Here is a 20,113-nt window from a genome sequence, read left to right as displayed (position 1 = left end):
CCTTGATCTAGTTTGCAGAGTAGAATTCACAGGGTATACTTTAGAAGCAAAATAAAGTTTAAGATCTCAAGTTTTGAAGTAACTCACTTTGTAGAGAATATGAATCAGATCAACAGGCTGGCAAACTATGGGTGACAAACTATGATTTTATCTTCTTGCCTCTTGAGGAAAGAGATTCTAACTGACACAATCTGGGTGAGCAAGCCAACATCAGTTATTCCGTTACAGACACTGAAAACGCTCCATATGACTAAGTCTCTAAATATCTAGCAGGAGCAACTGATAGAAGAAGATGTTAAGATCAATTCTTCCTGATGATAAAGAGTCATTGTTCTGAACGGGGTATTTGATAGGATCTTTTCCTTGAGGCCCAACTGAGGGCTTGCCGTCCACACAAATGCCGAGTTTGCATCAAGCTGGAGTGTAAGTCTACCACATATTAGCCTGCCATTCATTAGGTGCTCATGAAGACAAGCCCTGAGATCATGCAAGATCTTTGCTTGCAACAAGAACAGTAGGAGAATAAGTGATAGTGTATAAATGTCCTTATCATTAAAGGGAGGCAGAGCTTTTAAGACACCTTTATAAAAAGGGAGGTTTCTTCACAGCCACTTGCATGGGAGACTGGCATCTCCTCCAAAAACTTAAAATTTTCCTTCATGTTGGAGCAGAAAGTTTGTTTTTGGAGGGAAGAGTCCCTTGGCCTCTAAGGGACCTGAAATAGCCCTGAAGATTTGGAGGGAGCAATGGAATGAGAGGTACTCTTCAAAGACAGCTTTCCCAACTTCAGGCCAAGATTTGGGGAAGGGGTTGCAGAGTGGGAGCACAAGAAAAAAATACAACATGATTTTGCTTTAAGTGCCACCATTTCCTAACGAAGTATGCAATCTGTCAATGGTGATTAAGATCAATCACCGCGAGGCATAATCTGTCATCTGGTTTAAAGGTTCTGCTTATAAATTTAAACTTCTAAGCTGAAAAGTTATAAAATTTGAAAATAGCCACTTGTGTTACTTCTAGGAGCAAAAGGAGGGAAGTTTATCATCCACTTTGTTTTACTCCATGACAAATGGCTGAATGATTCTAATTAACTTTTAGCCAGAGGTTAAGTTAAATGGAAACAGAACAGTATATCATCTCAGCCACCAGTCTTTGAGCTCATTTTCACCAGCTCTGGTGGAACATCTGTCCCTCTACTGATTTTGACAGTAATGCAGCCTCTCTATACACCAACATCCTCCTTACAATGCACTACCCCATTCACCAAAATGCCAGGCATATTACTGGAATCAGTCTCATTTTAAAAGTGCATGCGGAGAGATTATTTTAACACATTTCCTTGATTTCTGAAAGTAGCATTCCTTCCCTGCCCTATACCAAAGTATTTGAAATAGTCTGGACTTTGAGTCAAAAGTTAGCCCAACATAAATATTTCCCAGAAATTTTGTTTTATATTTTAGAACATAACTGCTGCTTTCTGAACCATTAGCAATCAGATATTCCTCTGAATGCTTGACTAATTCAGATGTTGGAGAAATATTACAAAAAAATCTGTATGCTATGTGATTTTTGCTGTTGCTGCTAATATATGACGCTGGTACTGTCAGAGCATTTAAAGGGCCAACACAAGGAAAAAATAGCCTGATAGAATAGAATTTGTGTGTAGATGTAGCCCTATACCAACAAACTCAATAACATACAAGCCACAATTTTCTTTCTTTACAACAAACAACATGTGTCCTCCTAGAGGATCCAAGTGCCCTGTCAATTATTTAGAATTACAAATGCAAAACACACTTCTATCAGCTCCCTGTTTCACACACGCAGGATGAAAAATACCAACACTCCATTATGCTGGTAAGTATAGTAACCCTGTCCCTCTCCTCAAAGGCCAGGCAAAACAAGTGCAGTGTGCGCTGAAAGACGACAAGTGCAAACTAAATCAGACTGGAGGGAAGGCTTCCATGAAGCCTGTACAGAGAACACCCTGTCAGCCCCCCGCCCCATTCTTTATTAGATTAATGAGGATTTCACATCAGCACTTCTGCTGACTGCAACTATAGCAGAATATAATGGGGAGATGCAGTCTGAGGCAGGCTGTTCCCAGGTCATTTTATTCTTTAGAAGTCAAAGCCAGCACCTTAAAACCTACCAGAGAGCTCACAGGTAAACAGGGCAGATCCCAAAGCACGGGGGCCATGTGCTCTCCATAGGACACCATGCTTACCAAGAAGGCGAGTTAACTTTGACACTTGTTTCAGCTTCCAAATCAATGTTAAGATATGGCCCCTTGTAAAGCACATGGCAAAAGGTCTGACCATGAAACGTCAAAGCTACAGGTAACAGTACCAAGATTCTCATTTGGAAGAATGACAGAATGCCTGTGATCACCGCTGCCACCTGAGCATCGAAAAACAGCTCTTAGTCTAATCAGACCCCCAAGTAACAGTTTCCATAATAATTACAATCAAATGGCAACAGCGGGGCCCCTTTGATCCACATGGCAGATCTCTGCTTCAATATTCTGCTCTCTTTACACGCATGGGGATCTCTCAGAAGTTACTGAAAGGCAAATGGACCCGTTCACGCTGCTGTAAATCAGAACAGACTCCACGGAAGGAAGTTCTCTCTCAAAGGAGAATTACATCTGCATAACACTGAATTAATAAGAGGGTAACCAGAACCAGTCTTTGTACAGTGCTATATATTGCATATAAAGAGCTAACTGTATGAGTTGAGATGCATCATATGGCTCTGAGAGTAACTTTACGCCCATTTGCTGTGTTCCCAGACCAATTTAGCACAAGTGATTAATAATTTGATCAAAGTTGGTAAATTAAAAACTTGTTATTGGACAAGTAAACCCATACAATTTGTTTAGTTGCCTAATTCCTCTAAACTCAGCTCAAGTTTATACAGTAGTTAGTTTAAAATTTGTCATGGGTCTTCTGTTTTCTGCACTCGAGCGGTCAGTGTCATTAGTAGCTAGGATCAACGTTAATCTGTCATTTAGCAAATGCTAATTAAAAATCTCAGCACAATAAATATATACATACTTCTCAAAAGGGAAGTATTTCAATGGGAAAATTTATTTATATGTACTTACTGAGATTGAACCATTGTCTAGACCTACGGACAGCCTTCTTGTTTCCGGGTTAAAAGACAAGCATGAACATGGAGCTGAAAAAAATGAACATGTTGATGACGTTAACAAAACCATGATTCTCATTGATCTTGAAGCTCTGGAGTCCCTATCTAGCTAACATACTTAAGAGGCTATTCTTTATTTTACCCCTTATGATAGAAAAAAGCATAAACACACTCTTCCTGCAATGCTATTCGGTAAACTCTGTTACATCAAATAAATAAGTAGCTATACAACTACTCCTTACTTCATGATCCACTTCCCCCCCCTCAGTTAAATTATTTAAACAGAAAATGTTCTACAAGAGCAGTTGTGAGGTTACAAACCCCTCAAAGAATATTAAAGACATTTCAGTTTTAGAGTTTTTGTGGATTTAACAGAATGATTGAAGTTGATTTTCTACATTTTCTGATTATTTTATAGCTGAAAATAATAATATTTCTAAGGTTTACATCCCATCAGTTTAAATTTTTGAAATAGGAAAGGCCTATGGACTGAAATGTCATTGAGTTTCATTAAAGACAGATAGTCCATAATGGAATTACAGTTGTCAGTCATCTCTGTTATAATTAGATTACATTGTAACCAATGACTAAAAGTATGTTCAAAACAACATTCTATCTAACACTCTAGAAACACATTGCCCTACACAACTACCACACTACAAATTTTCAGGACATACTCTTGCAGCTTGCTTTGTAAAAAATGTCTTAGGCTCTTTTGAGAATCTGGTGATGTTAATATGTTGGTGTAGAGTCAGAATTTTCTACTAAGAATTAGAGTTATGTTTGCTCTCTGTTTATAGACAGACTTCTTAATCCAATTTAGGTGTGTAATGATAGTTTTGGGTTTTTTGCCTCTTAATATTGTAGCTGAAGTCTCGATCAAGTTTCTGCAGGACAGGTTCAACATCACAACTGGCAATCTTAGCAGTGGGGCCAGGAATTCTTGCTCCTTCCGATTTTTACCATTAATCTTAATCTTAATAAATTGATCGCAGGAATAAAGAACTAAAGATTTTTAGTATTGCTTTTCACTGGATTTTTCTGTTCTGTTTGTGTAGCCCTCCCCCAACACCTAACTACATATGTGCACTTGCTTCTATAAATAGTGATTACCCTATATATTTTCAACTTGTTTTCTCAACAGTTTTAAACAAACACTGTAGATTGGTATCAAAACATCCAACAATCCAGTAAAGCCTCCATGTTCTTCATCTGATTATGCCACAAAATAAAGACAAGATAATACAAAAAAGTTTGTGTTGGACATTTAACTGAAATTTCACCACCACATGGAGATTAGGATTGTATTGATTTATTTATTGAGGGACGAATACAGCATAATTTATGGCAACAGAAACTCAAAGAGCACAACAGTCAATCAAGTAGATCAAGAGTGGCTCTGATTACTTGTTTTTTCACTTTATGTTTTGGAATGTCTAACTTGCTGCTAAACGACCAGAGAAAAGGCTTCAGTTAAAAAATGAAGCTGTCACAATGAAAAGTATTTTGTGCTGCTACTAACACCACCAGAGATTATTAAAGTGAAACTGGTGAATGGAAAAGTGTACTTTTCACCATTTACTTAGTGGATTTAAAGCAAATTCAGAGCAGTGAAACTAAACTGGTCAGTTTCACCTTCTGTTAAGAGGTCATTTCAACTGCTGGTACTTGGCACAATGCTGTTATGTCTAGGTTTCTAACATTGCAGCAGGGCAGTGTCTAAGGCAAATGGTTATTCTTTAAAAAAAAAAAAAAAATCACTGTATCATACCAGACTATATAAAATCACTAAAATACCACCTCCACCCTACATTTTCGGTCCAGTGCTAGATAGCATCTAATCTAAAGAACCTCTACTACCATTGCAAATACCATTAATAGTTCACAGAAAATCAGATTTTTACAAATCACTGTCAGTGACGGGGTCCAATAAATTAGTTATTTTTCAAGTCATGCTTTTTTCCAAAAATACACAAACAATGTGTCAGTAACGGAGCTTACAAAAAAATTTTTTAAAAAAGCTTTTGCATAAAAATATTCAAAAGCACTTAAACAACATAGGCCTAGCATAACTATTTCTATTAGAGTCCCGTCCCCCCCTCAAACCACAATAGTTATACTAGTACCACCCCGAGTGTAAATGCAGTTATTTCTGTTTACAAAAATGCCATACGTCTTATTTCCTCTCTCACATAAAGCACCTTTTTACTGGCTTATTTACGTTCACCGTAGGTGGCTGAACTGCTTTAATTGTACCAGTATAGTTAAAGTGATACTGCTTGTGTGTAGACAAGCCCTTTCGTGCTTACTTCCCATTGAAACTAAGTCTCATTGACTTAAGTGCTTTGAAAATAGAACTTAAGCTGGTAAAACATTTAAAGGCTTGTGAAAATTTTACCCACAGGACTAGGCATTTTCATTAAGCTCCTCTGCTTTAGTCTTATTAAGGGATGTTCTTCAGAATGGAATGATCCAGTAACCCTTCTGCCGCCAAAAAGACTTGAGGTAGTGTGTTTTGTTCATTTACTTACAAATATGACAAGTGACTCGCCCTTAATGCATTCAGTTTCACCTTCTCAAACTGAATTACAAAGGAATTAACAAGTTATATATTCTTTATTCCCCCTATGGTACATTCCTCTCTGCTACAATGAAGTATATACTGTTACTTTACATCAGTGGTCTCCAAACTTTTTACACACAAGATCACTTTTTGAATTTCAGTGCAACCCAGTATATACCCGGCCCCTTCCCCAAAGCACCACTCCTTCCCCAAAGCCCCGCACATGCACTCCATCCACGCCTCTCTCCTTAGCTCGTTCTTCTCCACCCTCACTCACTTTCAGCTCTGGGAGGGAGTTGGGGTGCAGGAGGGGGTTTGAGGTGCTGGCTCTGGGAGGAGGCTCAAGGCTGGGGGTTGGGGTGTGGGCTCCTGCCGGGTGGTACCTACCTCAGGTGGCTCCTGGTTGGAGGCGCAGTGAGGCTAAGGCAGGCTTCCTGCTTAGCCCCGGCCCACGCCGTTCCCGAAAGCGGCCAGCATGGCCCCGTGGCCCTAAAGGGGGGGGGCGCCAATGTGGCTCTGTACACTGTTTCTGCCTGCAATCACCACCCCCACAGCTCTCATTGGCCGCAGTTCCCCATTCCCGGCAAATGGGAGCTGTGTGGATGGTGCTTGCTGGCAGGAGCAGCACGCAGAGAACCCTGCCCCCACAGGGGCATGCTGGCCGCTTCCATGAGTGGCATGGGGCCAGGACAGGCAGGGAGCCTGCCTTAGCCCTGCTGTGCTGCCAGACTTTTAGCGGTCGGAGATCATGATCGACTGGCAGAAGCTCCAGGATCGACCAGTCGATTGTGATTTACGGTTTGGGGACCACTGCTTTACATAATTATTATCCCTATGAGTCCCTTGAGATGGGATACAACCAATACTGAGATTATTTAAAAGCGATCATTTTTATGCCCAATGTATATCCTGATTTACAACTTATTTCACTCTCCCCAAAATCACAGTAGTTTGTATTGAAACTATTAAGACTAACATTAGGTAGGCAGAGCAGGCTACCTCCTGCTGCAAAACTGAAACTCCACCCTCCTCTATTACAGTATTCCATTCTACACTCTTTTAGCATATTTCTCTTTGCTAGACTGTTTCCCTTTCACAATCTTAAGGCCATTCACAGGCAAAAGTAAGGTTAAACAGTGCTCGAATGCTTAACACTAACAAAGCCTTCGTGAATGTGCATGAGGAGGATGAGCTGCCTGTAGTTATCTTTCAGAGGCCCATTGTAAAGAATGCTGCTGCTAAGCCAACTAACGTATTGAACATGAGAACTATATTAACTTGTTTTTCAGTTCATCCCTGTTAGCCATATAGATCAGCAGTGCCTTTTCATTGTCTGTTTCCCCAGAAGTAATAATCTATCAAGCATGAGGAGGGTGCTGTTCCAACAACTAAAATCATCAACAAAAGTATGTCCCATCTGCTAAAGAATTCAAAAGTTTCATTCCAGTGCTTTCTCTCCTTTTGTTCTCGTTCCATTAATGACCTATTTCACCGCAAGGCCGCCAGAAACTCAAACAGCTGACATCTGGCTCAGTCCTGTAGCTCTTCCTTCTTTCTCCCTTTTCCTCACCCAGACCACTCCCAGCATACTAACAAGCACAAATAAGAGTCCTGTACATCTGTGTTTTGAATAGTGATGCCAAAGTGATGTATGCATGTGATGCTACTGGGATGGCTATGCTTGGGAACAGGGATTGCAGCACATTCTGGTAGCAAAGAGACATCTTTTCCCCCACCTACAGCCCTACCAAGTCTTTTCAGACAGTCACTGCTCCAGTGATGCTTTCTTCTGGCCAGGGGCGGCTCTACACATTTCGCCGCCCCAAGTACGGCGGCATGCCGCGGAGAGCGCTCTGCCAGTCACCCGTCCCGTGGCTCGGGTGGACCTCCCTCAGGCAGACCCTCCACAGACATGCCGCCAAAGGCTGCCTGCCTGCCGCTCTCCCGGCGACCAGCAGAGCGCCCCCCGTGGCATGCCGCCTCGAGCACACACTTGGCGTACTGGGGCCTGGAGCCACCCCTGCTTCTGGCTAGAGAAGCTAAAAGAAACTGCGTGAAGAACACAGCAATGCCACTCCACACTCCGGTAGCAAGGTCACTTCTGATGTAGGAGGTGTGTGGGCAGCGGTAGTGACAATCACTCATGTCCCATCCAATGGCTTTCAGAAACAATGATATAGAAAACTCACGGTGTGTGTCAATTCCGCAGGCAACACCTCACAGCCCTAGGAGTATACTTGTATGCACTTAGAAAGAAATGATAGAACAGCAGGACTCACGTTCGATAGTTCTAAAGTTTTCCAAGATATTGGGCGAGGGGGATGGTCCAAGATATTCCTCAAAATTGGGTGTGGGGGTGAGGCTGACAGGCCAGCTCAAGTCAGAGCAATAGGCCAATTCTCTTGTGTGAGATTATCAAAGAAACTGTAAGTGTACTAATTCACTTGATTGTTAATATATTTCGAAGGAAATGCAAAGGATATGGTCTTCATTTATCTACAAACTGTTGATTGCTCTCTATTTACATTAGGGGTATCCCTGTACTTAATTAACCCTAGATCAAAAATTGTGAGAATACTTAGATAAGAATGTTCTTGATGTGTAAACTTAATGAAAATTCATGAAGGATTGTTCCAGGCTATCCCATTGTGCTTACATTACGTTAACTCATCACATGAGAATGGAGCATTGGAAACGTAAAAGATTGTTAACTTCAAAGCAGGCATTGCTGTGTTCGACAACGGAAATTCAAAGACTTTGTTTATATTAAATCAGCAAAAGGAGAGTTCATGCTGTGAATGAAAACACCTGCCAGATTGCCTTCCCTGGAAACACTCTAAGAATGGATTCAACGATGGATCTTGTATCTCTGAACTGTTTTGGATGCTAACAGGGTGGAATACTGATCAAGAGGACAAAGATCCCTAGAACTACTCTGGGTAACCCTGAGGAACGTTTGGAAATTTAGCAGATTACTGAAACGTTAATAATTGTAGACTTATAAACTCTGACTCATCTGTTAATGTATTCTACCTGCTTTAACCTCTCAATAACTCATTTCCTTTTTTTAAAAAACTAATAAACCTTTAGCTGTTTACTAGAGAAACTGGCTGCCAGAACTGTCTTTGGTGTGATGTCAAGAGTATCCACTGACCTGGGATAAGTGACGGACCCCTTGGGGTTGGGAGTAACTTAATGAGATGTGATATTTGGTATAGTGACCAGTATCACAAAGTCCAGTTTGTCTGGGTGGCAAGGTAAGTTGAAGAGTCCTAAAGCAGGGGTGGGCAAACTTTTTGGCCCGAGGGCCACATCGGGGTTCCGAAACTGTATGGAGGGCTGGTGTAGTGTATTGAATTTCTCCCTTTAGGAATGTGCTACTTACGGTGTACTGCTTACGGCAGCCAGTCCTGGTGCTCTGAGTAGCATGGTAAGGGGGCAGAGAGGGGGAGGTTGGATAAGGGGCAGGGGTTCCCAAGGGGCAGTTGGATAGGAGTGGGAGTCCCAGGGGACCTGTCAGGGGGCAGGGGTGTGGATTGGGGTCGGGGCAGTCAGGTGACAGGGAGCAGGAGGGTCTGGATGGGGGCGGGGAGGATCCCGGGGGGGGTGTCCCAGGAGGGGGCAGTCAGGGGACAAGGAGCCAGGGGGGGTTGAATGGGTCGGAGGTTCTGAGGTGGCCTGGGAAGGGGCAGAGGCCAGGCTGTTTGGGGAGGCACAGCTTTCCCTACCCAGGGGGTAGTGTATTAAATTGCTCCCTGTAGGAATGTGCCACTTATAGTGTAGCACTTACAGCTGCCAGTCCTGGTGCTCTGTGAGTAGCACATTCCTACAAGGAGCAATTTAATACACTACACCCTGGCGGCTTTTGCAGCCCCGCGGCCCAGAGCGCTGGCGGCACAGCGGACTGAGACTGCGGGGGAGGGGGTAGAGCAGGACAGGAGTCGGGGGTTAGCCTCCGTGGCTGGGAGCTCAATGGATGGTACCACAGGCCGGATGTGGCCCTTAGTTTGCCCACTTCTGACCTAAAGGGAGTGTTTGGGACTAAATGGTAAGACTAATAGATTGATCAGGAGTGCACATTTGGTGAATCCAGTTGTAGACTACACCACCAGCTTGGTGTGTAAGCCCTAACAGTCTGACCTGAAACTGGGACTCACAACTGGAAGTCATTTTACACTGTGTGACAAGTGGTGCAGGTGGCAGGATTCACATGCCACAGGTCAACTGAGCTTAAAGATCAGAACAGGGGGACAGAGGGAAATCTAAAATTTCCCTGCTCAGAACTGATTTGAGACAGAATTAATAAGATGCCCCAATGTTTTCTCATGACACCTGCTGTTTGCAGAGACCCAACCTGTTGTGTGCATCATTTATAAACTTGCCTCTACAACTAGTGCAACCCTTCTCTAGAAGGTAGCTAAGATTTGCCACACTGAAGTCCACCATTGACCTGTACGTCCAGTATCCTGCAGTAGCCAACACCAGGTTCTTGCCCAGTAAGCATTTTAAAGGTTTAGTACTATAGGAGAAAGGGGTGAAATCTGAAAGGTTCTTACTTGAGACTCCTCAGCCTTGACTCACCCCTTTAATGGCAGGATTTGAGGCTGGACTGAGTTTCCTGACTTTTGGTGATTTGCATTACATTAGGATATAAGAGTGTTCAAGCATTCATTGATCACTTGACTCAGCGATTCTAGTTTCCTCTTGCTGCACTTTCACTTCCCCTCTCCAGCATTCTGTTAATGACCCTCAGGACTTTGTCCTTCACCCTCCACTCTTTTTCCCTTACACACAGACCTTCCCCTCTACTCCTGAATTCTCCCCCATTCTTCACTCACCTTCAACTGTCTTTCCAACTTCCATACCTGGATATCGCACCCTCAGGTTGCCCCTCCCTTCTAATGGAGCCAAAATTCCATTAGCCTCCCCCACTGCTCCAGCTCAGAATCTTGGTGTCTCTCACCCTTTTTCTCCTCCTTCCATTGCCCACTTCCATTTCTGATCTTCCTCTACATCATCATCATCTATGGAACCCCCACTCTTCTCCATTCCCTACTGTTTAACTTTGATAAATGCTATGGTCATCTCCTCCCATAATTTTTGTAACATTCTCCTCTCTGGCTTCCCTCAGCTTCCACCTTCCTGTCCGTCCAGGACACCTAGTTAAAAATAAGCACTCCTTTTCCCTCTGTTCTGATCAGATCACTGCCTACTTTAAATCCCATTACTGATATTTCTGATTTCCCCTTAATTTCAAGGCTCTGTAAACTCCATTCCTGTCTATAATTCTGTTCACTTCTTTCTGCTTTCATTCTTTAGTTAGCTCATTGATGGTGGATGGACGTGCTTGACATCTCTGGATGCTGCTGCTGTGACAAGAGTGGTCACATCACTTACCCAGCATCTAATTAATTGTTTATGCCATCAGAATCCATATGCCAGAAGATTGAGCTCATCTCAAATTGCCATCCAATCCAGCCCCAATGCATTCTCTTCTCCCACTCTCCTCTTTGTATCTTCATTGATGCCACCTCTTTGGGGATATCCTCCTTCTTCTCACATATCAGACAATCCTCTCTTCTAGACCCTCTCTCAACAAAAGAGACACCACTTCCTCCACAGAACTTCCAACACCACTTTCAATTCATACTGGTGCATCATGAATCTGAACTAGATTATCATCTCTTCAGGGTAGGGACTTTGCCTTTTGCTTTTAGAAAGAAGTCACTACTACTACTAGCACTTGAGCTAGTAATAGAAACAAAGGAGAAATTTTTACAAAGTATCAAATAATTTATATTTAAAAAATATAGGGGATTTTTTATTGGTTCATAACTTGGTAAACAAGTTTCAGAGAACCTAGACATTTAGCTTAAGCACAGTATCTAGCATACAATTGTGAGCTCCCCAAAAGGTCACGAGCTCAGAGGGATATGTCCAGGCCTAGAGAAGTCAGTCGGCAAATACACAGTAAAGAATGAACATCCCAAAATACTTACATGGCATTGCATGATATATGCTAGGCCAATACTGTCCACTCTCTCTCTTCAGCCACACACGGACAGTTCTGTAGAGGAAAAATAAGTCAGTCATTCATATTAATACTCACTTGAAAATTAATGAGAGTTACTAGACAAATAGCCTTTGAAACCAAAATATTTTGCTCAGAAAACAAAATACAAGAATCCCTTTGATTCCCTACTAGCCTGCCTCAGTCACTAACTGTATCTAGGGATAAGGTGACCGTTAATTCTCTATGCCCATCCCAATCCTTGGCATCTCTGCCGAATGCCCCATAATAACTGAAACTATCTGGCATGGGCGGTAGCAATTTTGATGTTGACTTTTGCCCACTAAGAAGTGGACTAAGGCCACCAACACATTTCATATAATCCATCAGACAGTCACTAAGATAGCAATGACAACTAATTACTAGTAACATGAACCACATTCTAATCAAAAGGGCTCCTGAAAGAGAAGCCAAAGACTGATGTCCCTCCAGCTCATGGTTGAAACTGGAGGCTGGATGGTTGTGGTGGAAGAGACTACAGTGGCGCTGCTCTACCTCGTTGGTGGAAAAGCAGAATTCAGTCCACAGTACTGTCAATCTGTCACCTCTTACCAGCTGTAAAATTAAATGTAAAGAGTTCACTTAGCAGGGTTGAACATGTTGTATGGAGATGGAGACAGTTACATGGATTTTAGTCCAACATTATTTGAATTTTTATCTACCGTAATCATAGTTATTCATCCTTTAGAATACTTAGACATTTCATAATATGCAAACAGAGTGGCTCTACCTGAATTAGAGAATTTCTTATTCAAAGGCTGGGAGTGGTTCACAGAACTCTAGTGCCCCTCAGATTCATAAAAATCTATAACTCTCTGAATTATCTGACTTGGGACATTATACAAATATACTTAACTGAAATGCCTCTTATATAGCTCTTGGGAACATATGCCACTCAGAAAAGGATACCTGAGGTGGTTTGTTAGTGTCAATACTGGAAGACTTATAGTTTGGACTATTTAAAAGACATGCATTTGGTTAAAATTAATAATTGCTATTTATAGATAAGTGAAGGGTTAGATACACCTTGGCAGATTTTAAGGAAAACAATCAAATTTGTCTTGAGACTGCAGTCTATCATGCAAACCAATACTGTCACATTGGTTCCTTGCACTCCTCCATCCCTCTAGCCATATCCATCTGTTGCGTCTTGTCTCACATCCACTCTCTCCATTGTAAAAGTAGCTCCCATTTTGGTGTGTTTGTGCCAGATGAGTTCAGCACACAGCTCTGGGAATGTGGCCTTCTGCATCCAAAAGCTATGCCGCCACCACTGGTCATCCCAGGTTTGCATCACAAACTGATCCCACCATTTGGTGCTTGCTGCATGGACCCAGAACTGCCAGTGGCCACCTGCAGCAGCTGGCCAAGTTTCATTCAATAGCCGAATCATCCACTTCCCCTTAGTATTTTCATGTGTAGTGTCGGGCAGCCGGCCACACTGTGGTAGCTGTGGTTCCACAAATACAGAACAAATCAGTCATCCTGTTTTTAAAGCAGCCACAAGAGCTCTGCTAATCTGTTCAGCATGCTTATTTGCCAGTGAGGTGGTGGACAGACTGAAAACGGACATGAGAAAAACAGCAGATATCAAGGTGGACCAAAGGGAATTGTGGGAACTTGACCTAGAGATGAAAGTAAGTCGGTACGGTCTGGCATACTGGCAAGAGCCAGTGGTGGTGATTTAAAGAGCCCAGAGCTCTAGCCACTGCGGGGAGCCCTGGGCCCTTTAAAGCGCTGCCGGAGCTCCAGCAGCTGGGCTTGGGTGGGGGTTTAAATGGCCCAGTGGTCCTGCCACTGCGGGCCCTTTAAATCCCCACTGGAGCTCTGGCATTAGGCAGTCGGGCTCCTGCGGTGATTTTAAGGGCCCAGAGCTCTGCGGTGGGCAGAGCCTTGGGCACTTTAATTCGCCCCTGAGCTCCCAGCTGCCTCTGCAGCTGGTACCTCTGGGGTGTTTTAAAGGCATTGAGGCTCCAGCCACAGCCAGAGCCCCAGGGCCCGTAAATCTTAAAAGGCCCTGTCTCTTCCGGTTGAGGCCAGGCCCCGGCTCAGGACTTCAGCATACTGGTAAGTTCTTGAAGTTACTTTCACTCCTGACTTGACCCCAAACTCCCACAACTCCTTGAGAGCACTGGTTTCCCTCAATATCACCATGTGTTCCAGCAAACATTTCCCACAAAGTAACGTGCCAGATGGTGGTGATGGGGATAACGGGATGCCTTCCTACTGTGCTGCACAGCTGCTGTGGACGCAACCTGGCACTATGGGAACCCACTGCACCAGCAAAGGCAGCCAAATGTAAACATACCTCCACCGAAATAGCTATGCCAGCTGCTATATGCTGGCAGAACTGTTACTGGTAAAGCTTTGTGGCATAGACATGGTGTTAGATTTAAGCTCCTTGTGGTAGAAACCTGCTTTTTGCTGTGTTATTACGGTCTCTAGCAAAATGGGATCCTTGTCTGTGGCTAGGGTTCCTCAGCACTATGGTAAATACAAATTATTAACATTAAATGGAACTGGCTTTATTTCATGGTCTCCTCTTAATAAATGTTTTAGTAGACTTGCACACACAATATTCAGTATACAGAAATGGGTACAAACCACCAAGTAGCAGCTATTAATTGTCAGTACAGAAACCCAACAGGTATGCTAGGGTAATGTAACTGTAGACAATCACAAATAAGATCAATATGCCATTGTGATGACTGCAGACAGATTTTTGTGGAGGACATTAGGCTAGTTAGTTTAGCAACACTATTAGGGTCTAATAAATGGTACGTAAGTGGTCACACAGCGATCTCCTAGCACTCCATCAGCACTGAGGCGAGCAAACTCCAATCCTCCCTGCTCCTTGGAGTTGTGGCAGCATTCCAGGTTTGCTTTCTAAATGCTCTTGCCTTTAAGCATATTACTTCTTCCTCATTAGACAAACTCCTTGCTTTTCTCTGGGAGAGAGTTAAAGCAAAGCCTTCAAGCAAGCTGAGAGATGCAGTGTTTTTCCCTCTTCTGAGCAAGGAGAATGTAAAACTCAAACAGGCAGCGAACGTTGTCACTGGTTTCCCTTCCTCTTCAGAGAAGAGAAGTCTTTAAAAAAGCAGCAAATAGACCAGTGTCAAAACACACACTAATAAAAGGCTTACACTGATCTTAGTAGTGTTAGCTCTGAGGAGCAGACTTTTTGTAGTATAGCATTTGAGCTGCCCAACCACTCCCAGACCCAAGAAGTAGCCTTCCACTTTTGATGCACCAGGCTTGTTTCCCAGGAGGCAAATGCGTTCTCTCTCTTTCTGGGCCCTGCTAGATAATCTGTGGCCTCCTCACAAAGGACCCAGCTGGTAGCCCTGTAATCCATTCAGTCTAGGGTGACCAAACAGCAAATGTGAAAAACTGGGATGGGGGTGGGGGGGTAATAGGAACCTATATAAGAAAAAGACCCAAAAATTGGGACGGTCCCTATAAAAGCAGGACATCAGGTCACTCTAATTCAGTCTGCTGGCCCCTCCACCACACAAGTATGGCACATTTTTGTTAAATTCCAGGTTCGTATGTTTGTGACAAGAAAGTCACATACTTTGCAGTACTATCACAACAGCATGGGAACATAAAGCTTCTACCAGCCTGCAGCAAGAGAAAGACAAGCAGCAATCAAAAGCTGCCAAGATCTAGCTCATCTGGAAATTCACTGACTGCCAACAACTAGGTGGCTATGTTCAGATGATTTTTTTAACCTAGTCTTCTTTGATTTTGCTTTTATCATCCCCCAAAATATTTTTATTTTGGGATAGTCCTCCACAAATCTAGAAGTACCAGTTTTACCACTACTATCCTAGCAGAGGACTGTCTGTCATACCCTATTCTGCAAGGATTTTTAAGTGGAAAGTCCTATAGGAGATAGTGTATTCTACAGTTTAGATTATTAGAACAGATTGACACTTTGAATGGGGTGCGCCAAACTTCCCTTCTCAGTGTCCAGCATCAGATCAGGCAGCAAAAAACGAAGTTCACACTTAATCTAAATTATTCTTTACATTTTCGTTCGTACTTTAAAAAGAATTCTATTAGTTATTAGAGAGCTACCGAATAATGATAAACCCTGGCAGTTTAATATCCTTTGAACAGGAGAATGCACTCAACAGTCCATCTTTGTCTAGTAGAAAACACTGCAATGAACTCAGATCTTGGGGGCTGTGTTACCTTGCTGAAAAACTACATTTTCTTTAATCAGTACTGCCCTGAAGAGTACTGGAGCCTTATTAAAAACTTCAGTAATCATCATCTTCCAATAGATGGTTTATCTACAATATTTGTATTTACATTGACACTGCCCATTTCTGAATGGAACAGAAATGAAGCAGGGCCCCTTAATTTTTACTTTATCAAGTGCTTATAAAGAATTCAGGCAGCAGAATAAATATTTAGCATCGAGAACTTAGAGCATGGGAGGAGCCAAACTATCCCCTGTAAGTGACTTTCAGCCTACATTCTGCACATTTTTGTACGCCTCTTGGTACAACAAGGTCTGCCACAAATTAAACCCAGAATTTTTAAAACCTAGTAAGAAGGCAAAACACAAATAAATGTAGTTTAAATGCATTTATTATGGAAATAGAGCACAGAGTACATCTGCTGGTTGCTTAGTTACTGAAGTATAACAAAGTACCCACCCACTTCAAAATCCATTCCTCAGCTGCTCTAGAATGCAAGTCACATTACCATGGAAATGAACTGTCCCTTTGAAAGTGAAGTTATATTTTGCTGCCTCTGAAGTGATTTAAAAAGAACTTTGAGAGTACTCGATGACTCAATGGATACATTTCTAGTTCTTTCCTGACAGATCTTTGTGCATTCTATAAATTGAAAAACTGCATAAAAAGAACAATTATGCCACTCAAAGGAATGAGACTGCACTCTTTCTATACTAAACGGATACAAAATCTTACTACTTCATTTTAACACAGCTTTTTAAAGTACAAAATTGTTCAAGTTTCTATGCAGGAGTGTGTATGCATGCATCCAACTAGTCTGTTTGACTAGACTACTAAATAAAGTGAGTCAAGAAGTTACACTGACCACTAAGACATTTTTCCCAGATGTCAGATCCTAATTTTTAAGTGTGTATATGTTAAAGGGAGTCAGAGCAATGCTTGGCACCTGGTGCAACGCAAGCAGGCAAAACAAAACTCCTTAGGTATCTTTGCCAGTCACCTCTGTTCTGACCTGCAAGATCTTGTAAGCTCAATGGATGGTAAGCAAGTGGTGCATCAATCCTCTGAGGCAAAACCCCGCCTGTGTGTGACTGGGTTATCCTCAACATCCTGCATGATCGCATTTTGGGAAATGGCAGATATTCTTGAGTGCAATGTATCTAAACTTATCAAAAGCATCTAAGCATTGTCTCACAGTTGTGTGCACTTGGACTCTGTTCTAAGATTCCAATAATGGCAAATATTTACTATGAAGAGATACAGTATGACATAGACTTCTGAGTTGCTTGCGGCATCCATACAGGTGCCAAGTTCACTGGGTGACTAAGTATGTTGTGTGGTAAGTGCTACCTCAATGATAATTTTCTGGGGTGTTTTAAGCTTTGGTTTTCTTTTAACACTTTAATTAATGAGATACGGTGGCCCACCTTAACTGTGCATTTACTGTGTTATCTAGTCCTTTAAGTTCCCTCCATCTCTGGAGATATTTAATAGCAGGCTAGATAAATGTCTATCAGGGATGGTCTAGACAGTATTTGGTCCTGCCATGAGGGCAGGGGACTGGACTCGATGACCTCTCGAGGTCTCGTCTAGTCCTAGAATCTATGAATCTCCTTTCCCCCAAAAATGTTTGAGTTTGGTGTGTTGAAGTCTCATTCTGCGGAGTTACAGGGTGAAGGAGCTGTTATGAGAGAGTAACCTTAAGGTTTTTTGCAACTGAACATCTATAAAGTCAAACTTTCCTGAGGAACTGCACGGGAAAGTGTATCCCCACCCCTCACCCCCACCCCCAGAAGAAAAGAAAAGACACAGAGTGTGACAGAGAGAGCAACAGAGAGAGAAGATTATAGCCCAGATAGGAGGAAGTTTGAAAAAATGTGTGGCTTTCCTGTAAATTAAACAAACAAACAAAAAAACACACCACCTTCCAGTCTAGCTTCTTCAGTATGTCTGGATAACTGTCTGTCATGGAGAGTTGCACTTTCCTAGTAGTTGTAAAATATTCACCTAAACTAGGGGCAGTCAGCATCATTGCCCAAACACTTGTGAGATTTATTTTTAATTTGTATTGCAGTAGCACCGAGAAGCTCAGTCATGCACTACGGTCCCACTGTCCCAGGGACTGTAAAAAACATGAGATGTCAGTCCATGCCCCAAATAATTTACAATCTAAGATCACAGGTACTTACCCTTTAAGTTTCCAGTGCTGGCTGGATTTAATTTTTAACAAGTGCCTCATCCTCTAAGCATTGTATCAGATATCAACAAATTAGTTATCAATCCCCTCTGAAGATAAGGTGACGCAGAAGGTTTGTGGATTTTCTAGAGATTCTTACATACCTTCCTTTCCTAGATGCTAATCAGAATTCCACTCTAACAACCCCACTTACTCTAGAGATCTGTCTCACCATGAATTTCATGCAAATAGTGAACATAAGAATGGCCACACTGAGTCAGACCAAAGGTTCATCTAGCCCAGCATCCTGTCTTCCGGCAGTGGCCGACGCCAGGCATTTCGGAGGGAATGAACAGAACAGGTAATCATCAAGTGATCCATCCTTCCTGGCCCATTCCCAGCTTCTAGAAAACAGAGGCTAGGGACACCATCCCTACCCACCCTTGCTAATAGCCATTGATGGACCTATCCTCCATGAATTTAGCTAGTTCTTTTTTGAACCCTGTTATAGTCTTGACCTTCACAACATTCTCTGGCAAAGCATTCCACAGATTATCTTCACACAATGCATACCCAAAACTTCCTTTTGTTTTAAACCTGCTGCTTCTATCATACCTTAGTTGTTTCTCTCCCAAACTGAAAATTCCCAGTTTTATTAAACTATGGAAGTGTCATGGTATAACCCCCACTCTGAACCTTAGCGTCCAAAAGATGGGGTACCAGCAAGAATCCCCCTAAGCTTAATTACCAGCTTAGATCTTGTAGTGCTGCCACCAACCAGGACTTGCAGTGCCTGGTACACTCTGGTCCCCCCAAAACCTTCTCAGAGGACCCAAGACCCAGACCCCCTGGATCTTACACAAAGAAAGTAAACTCCTTCCCCCACCGTTGCCTCTCCCAAGCTTTCCCTCTCTGGGTTACCCTGGAAGATCACTGTGATTCAAACTCCTTGAATCTAAAAACAGAGGAGTGCACCTTGCCCCCTCCTCTTTCCTCCTCCCCAAGAGGTAATACAGATTCAAGCCCCGTGAATCTAAAACAGAGGGATTCCATCTTCCCCCCTCCCTTCTCTTTCTCCCACCAATTCCCTGGTGAGTATAGACTCAATTCCCTTGAGCCTCAACAAGGGGAAAAAATCAATCAGGTCTTAAAAAAGAGAAAAGCTTTTATTAAAAGAAAGAAAAACGTAAAAGTTGTCTCTGTAATTAAGATGGTAAAGGATACAGGGTCTTTCAGCTATTAGACACTAGAGAGAAGCCTTCCCCCCAGTACAAATACAAATTAAAATCCTTCCAGCAAAATACACATTTGCAAATAAAGAAAACAATCAAAAAGACTAAACCGCCCTTCTACTTGTACTTACTATGTGAACAGAAAATTAGAGAGCCTGTAGGTATGTCTGGTCACTCTCAGAACCCAGAGAGAACAACTGACAAACAAAAAACACAAAACAAAGACTTCTCTCCACCGAGATTTGAAAGTATCTTGTCTTCTGATTGGTCCTCTGGTCAGGTGGTCCAGGTTCACTGCTTGTAACCCTTTACAGGTAAAAGACATTAACCCTTAACTATCTGTTTATGACAGGAAGCCATTCCATACCCTCAGTAATTTTTGTTGCCCTTTTCTGTACCTTTGCCAATTCCAATATATCTTTTTTGAAATGGGGTGACCACATCTGCACGCAGTATTCAATAGGTGGGCATATCATGGATTTACATAGAGACAATATGATATTTTCTGTCTTATTATCTATCCCTTTCCTAACAATTCCCAACATTTGGTTCATTTTTTTAACTGCCGCTGCACATTGAGTGGATATTTTCAGAGAACTATCCACAATGACTCCACAATCAGCTAATTTAGACCCAATCATTTTATATGTATAGTCGAGATTATGGTTTCCAATGTGCATTACTTTGCATTTATCAACATTGAATTTCATCTGC

The 20,113-nt window shown here is 42.4% G+C and overlaps 1 protein-coding gene across 6 annotated transcripts in view; it reads right to left on the bottom strand.

Moving 5' to 3' along the window:
* Positions 1-20,113, bottom strand: part of WDFY2 (WD repeat and FYVE domain containing 2) — a 119,966-nt gene that overhangs the window by 44,835 nt on the left and 55,018 nt on the right. For all 6 annotated transcript variants that reach the window (XM_050950009.1, XM_050950028.1, XM_050950036.1 and 3 more), the window contains 2 exons: positions 11,713-11,780; positions 3,107-3,180 (listed from right to left, as the gene is read on the bottom strand). In XM_050950009.1, the coding sequence (XP_050805966.1) occupies positions 3,107-3,180; positions 11,713-11,780 (142 nt within the window). The remainder of the gene's footprint in view (positions 1-3,106; positions 3,181-11,712; positions 11,781-20,113) is intronic.

Source organism: Gopherus flavomarginatus, chromosome 1 (assembly GCF_025201925.1).
Source record: "Gopherus flavomarginatus isolate rGopFla2 chromosome 1, rGopFla2.mat.asm, whole genome shotgun sequence".
In the NCBI taxonomy this organism is placed as follows: domain Eukaryota; kingdom Metazoa; phylum Chordata; order Testudines; family Testudinidae; genus Gopherus; species Gopherus flavomarginatus.
Note: the sequence above shows the minus strand (reverse complement) of the source record. Positions and strands in the feature narration are given on the sequence as shown.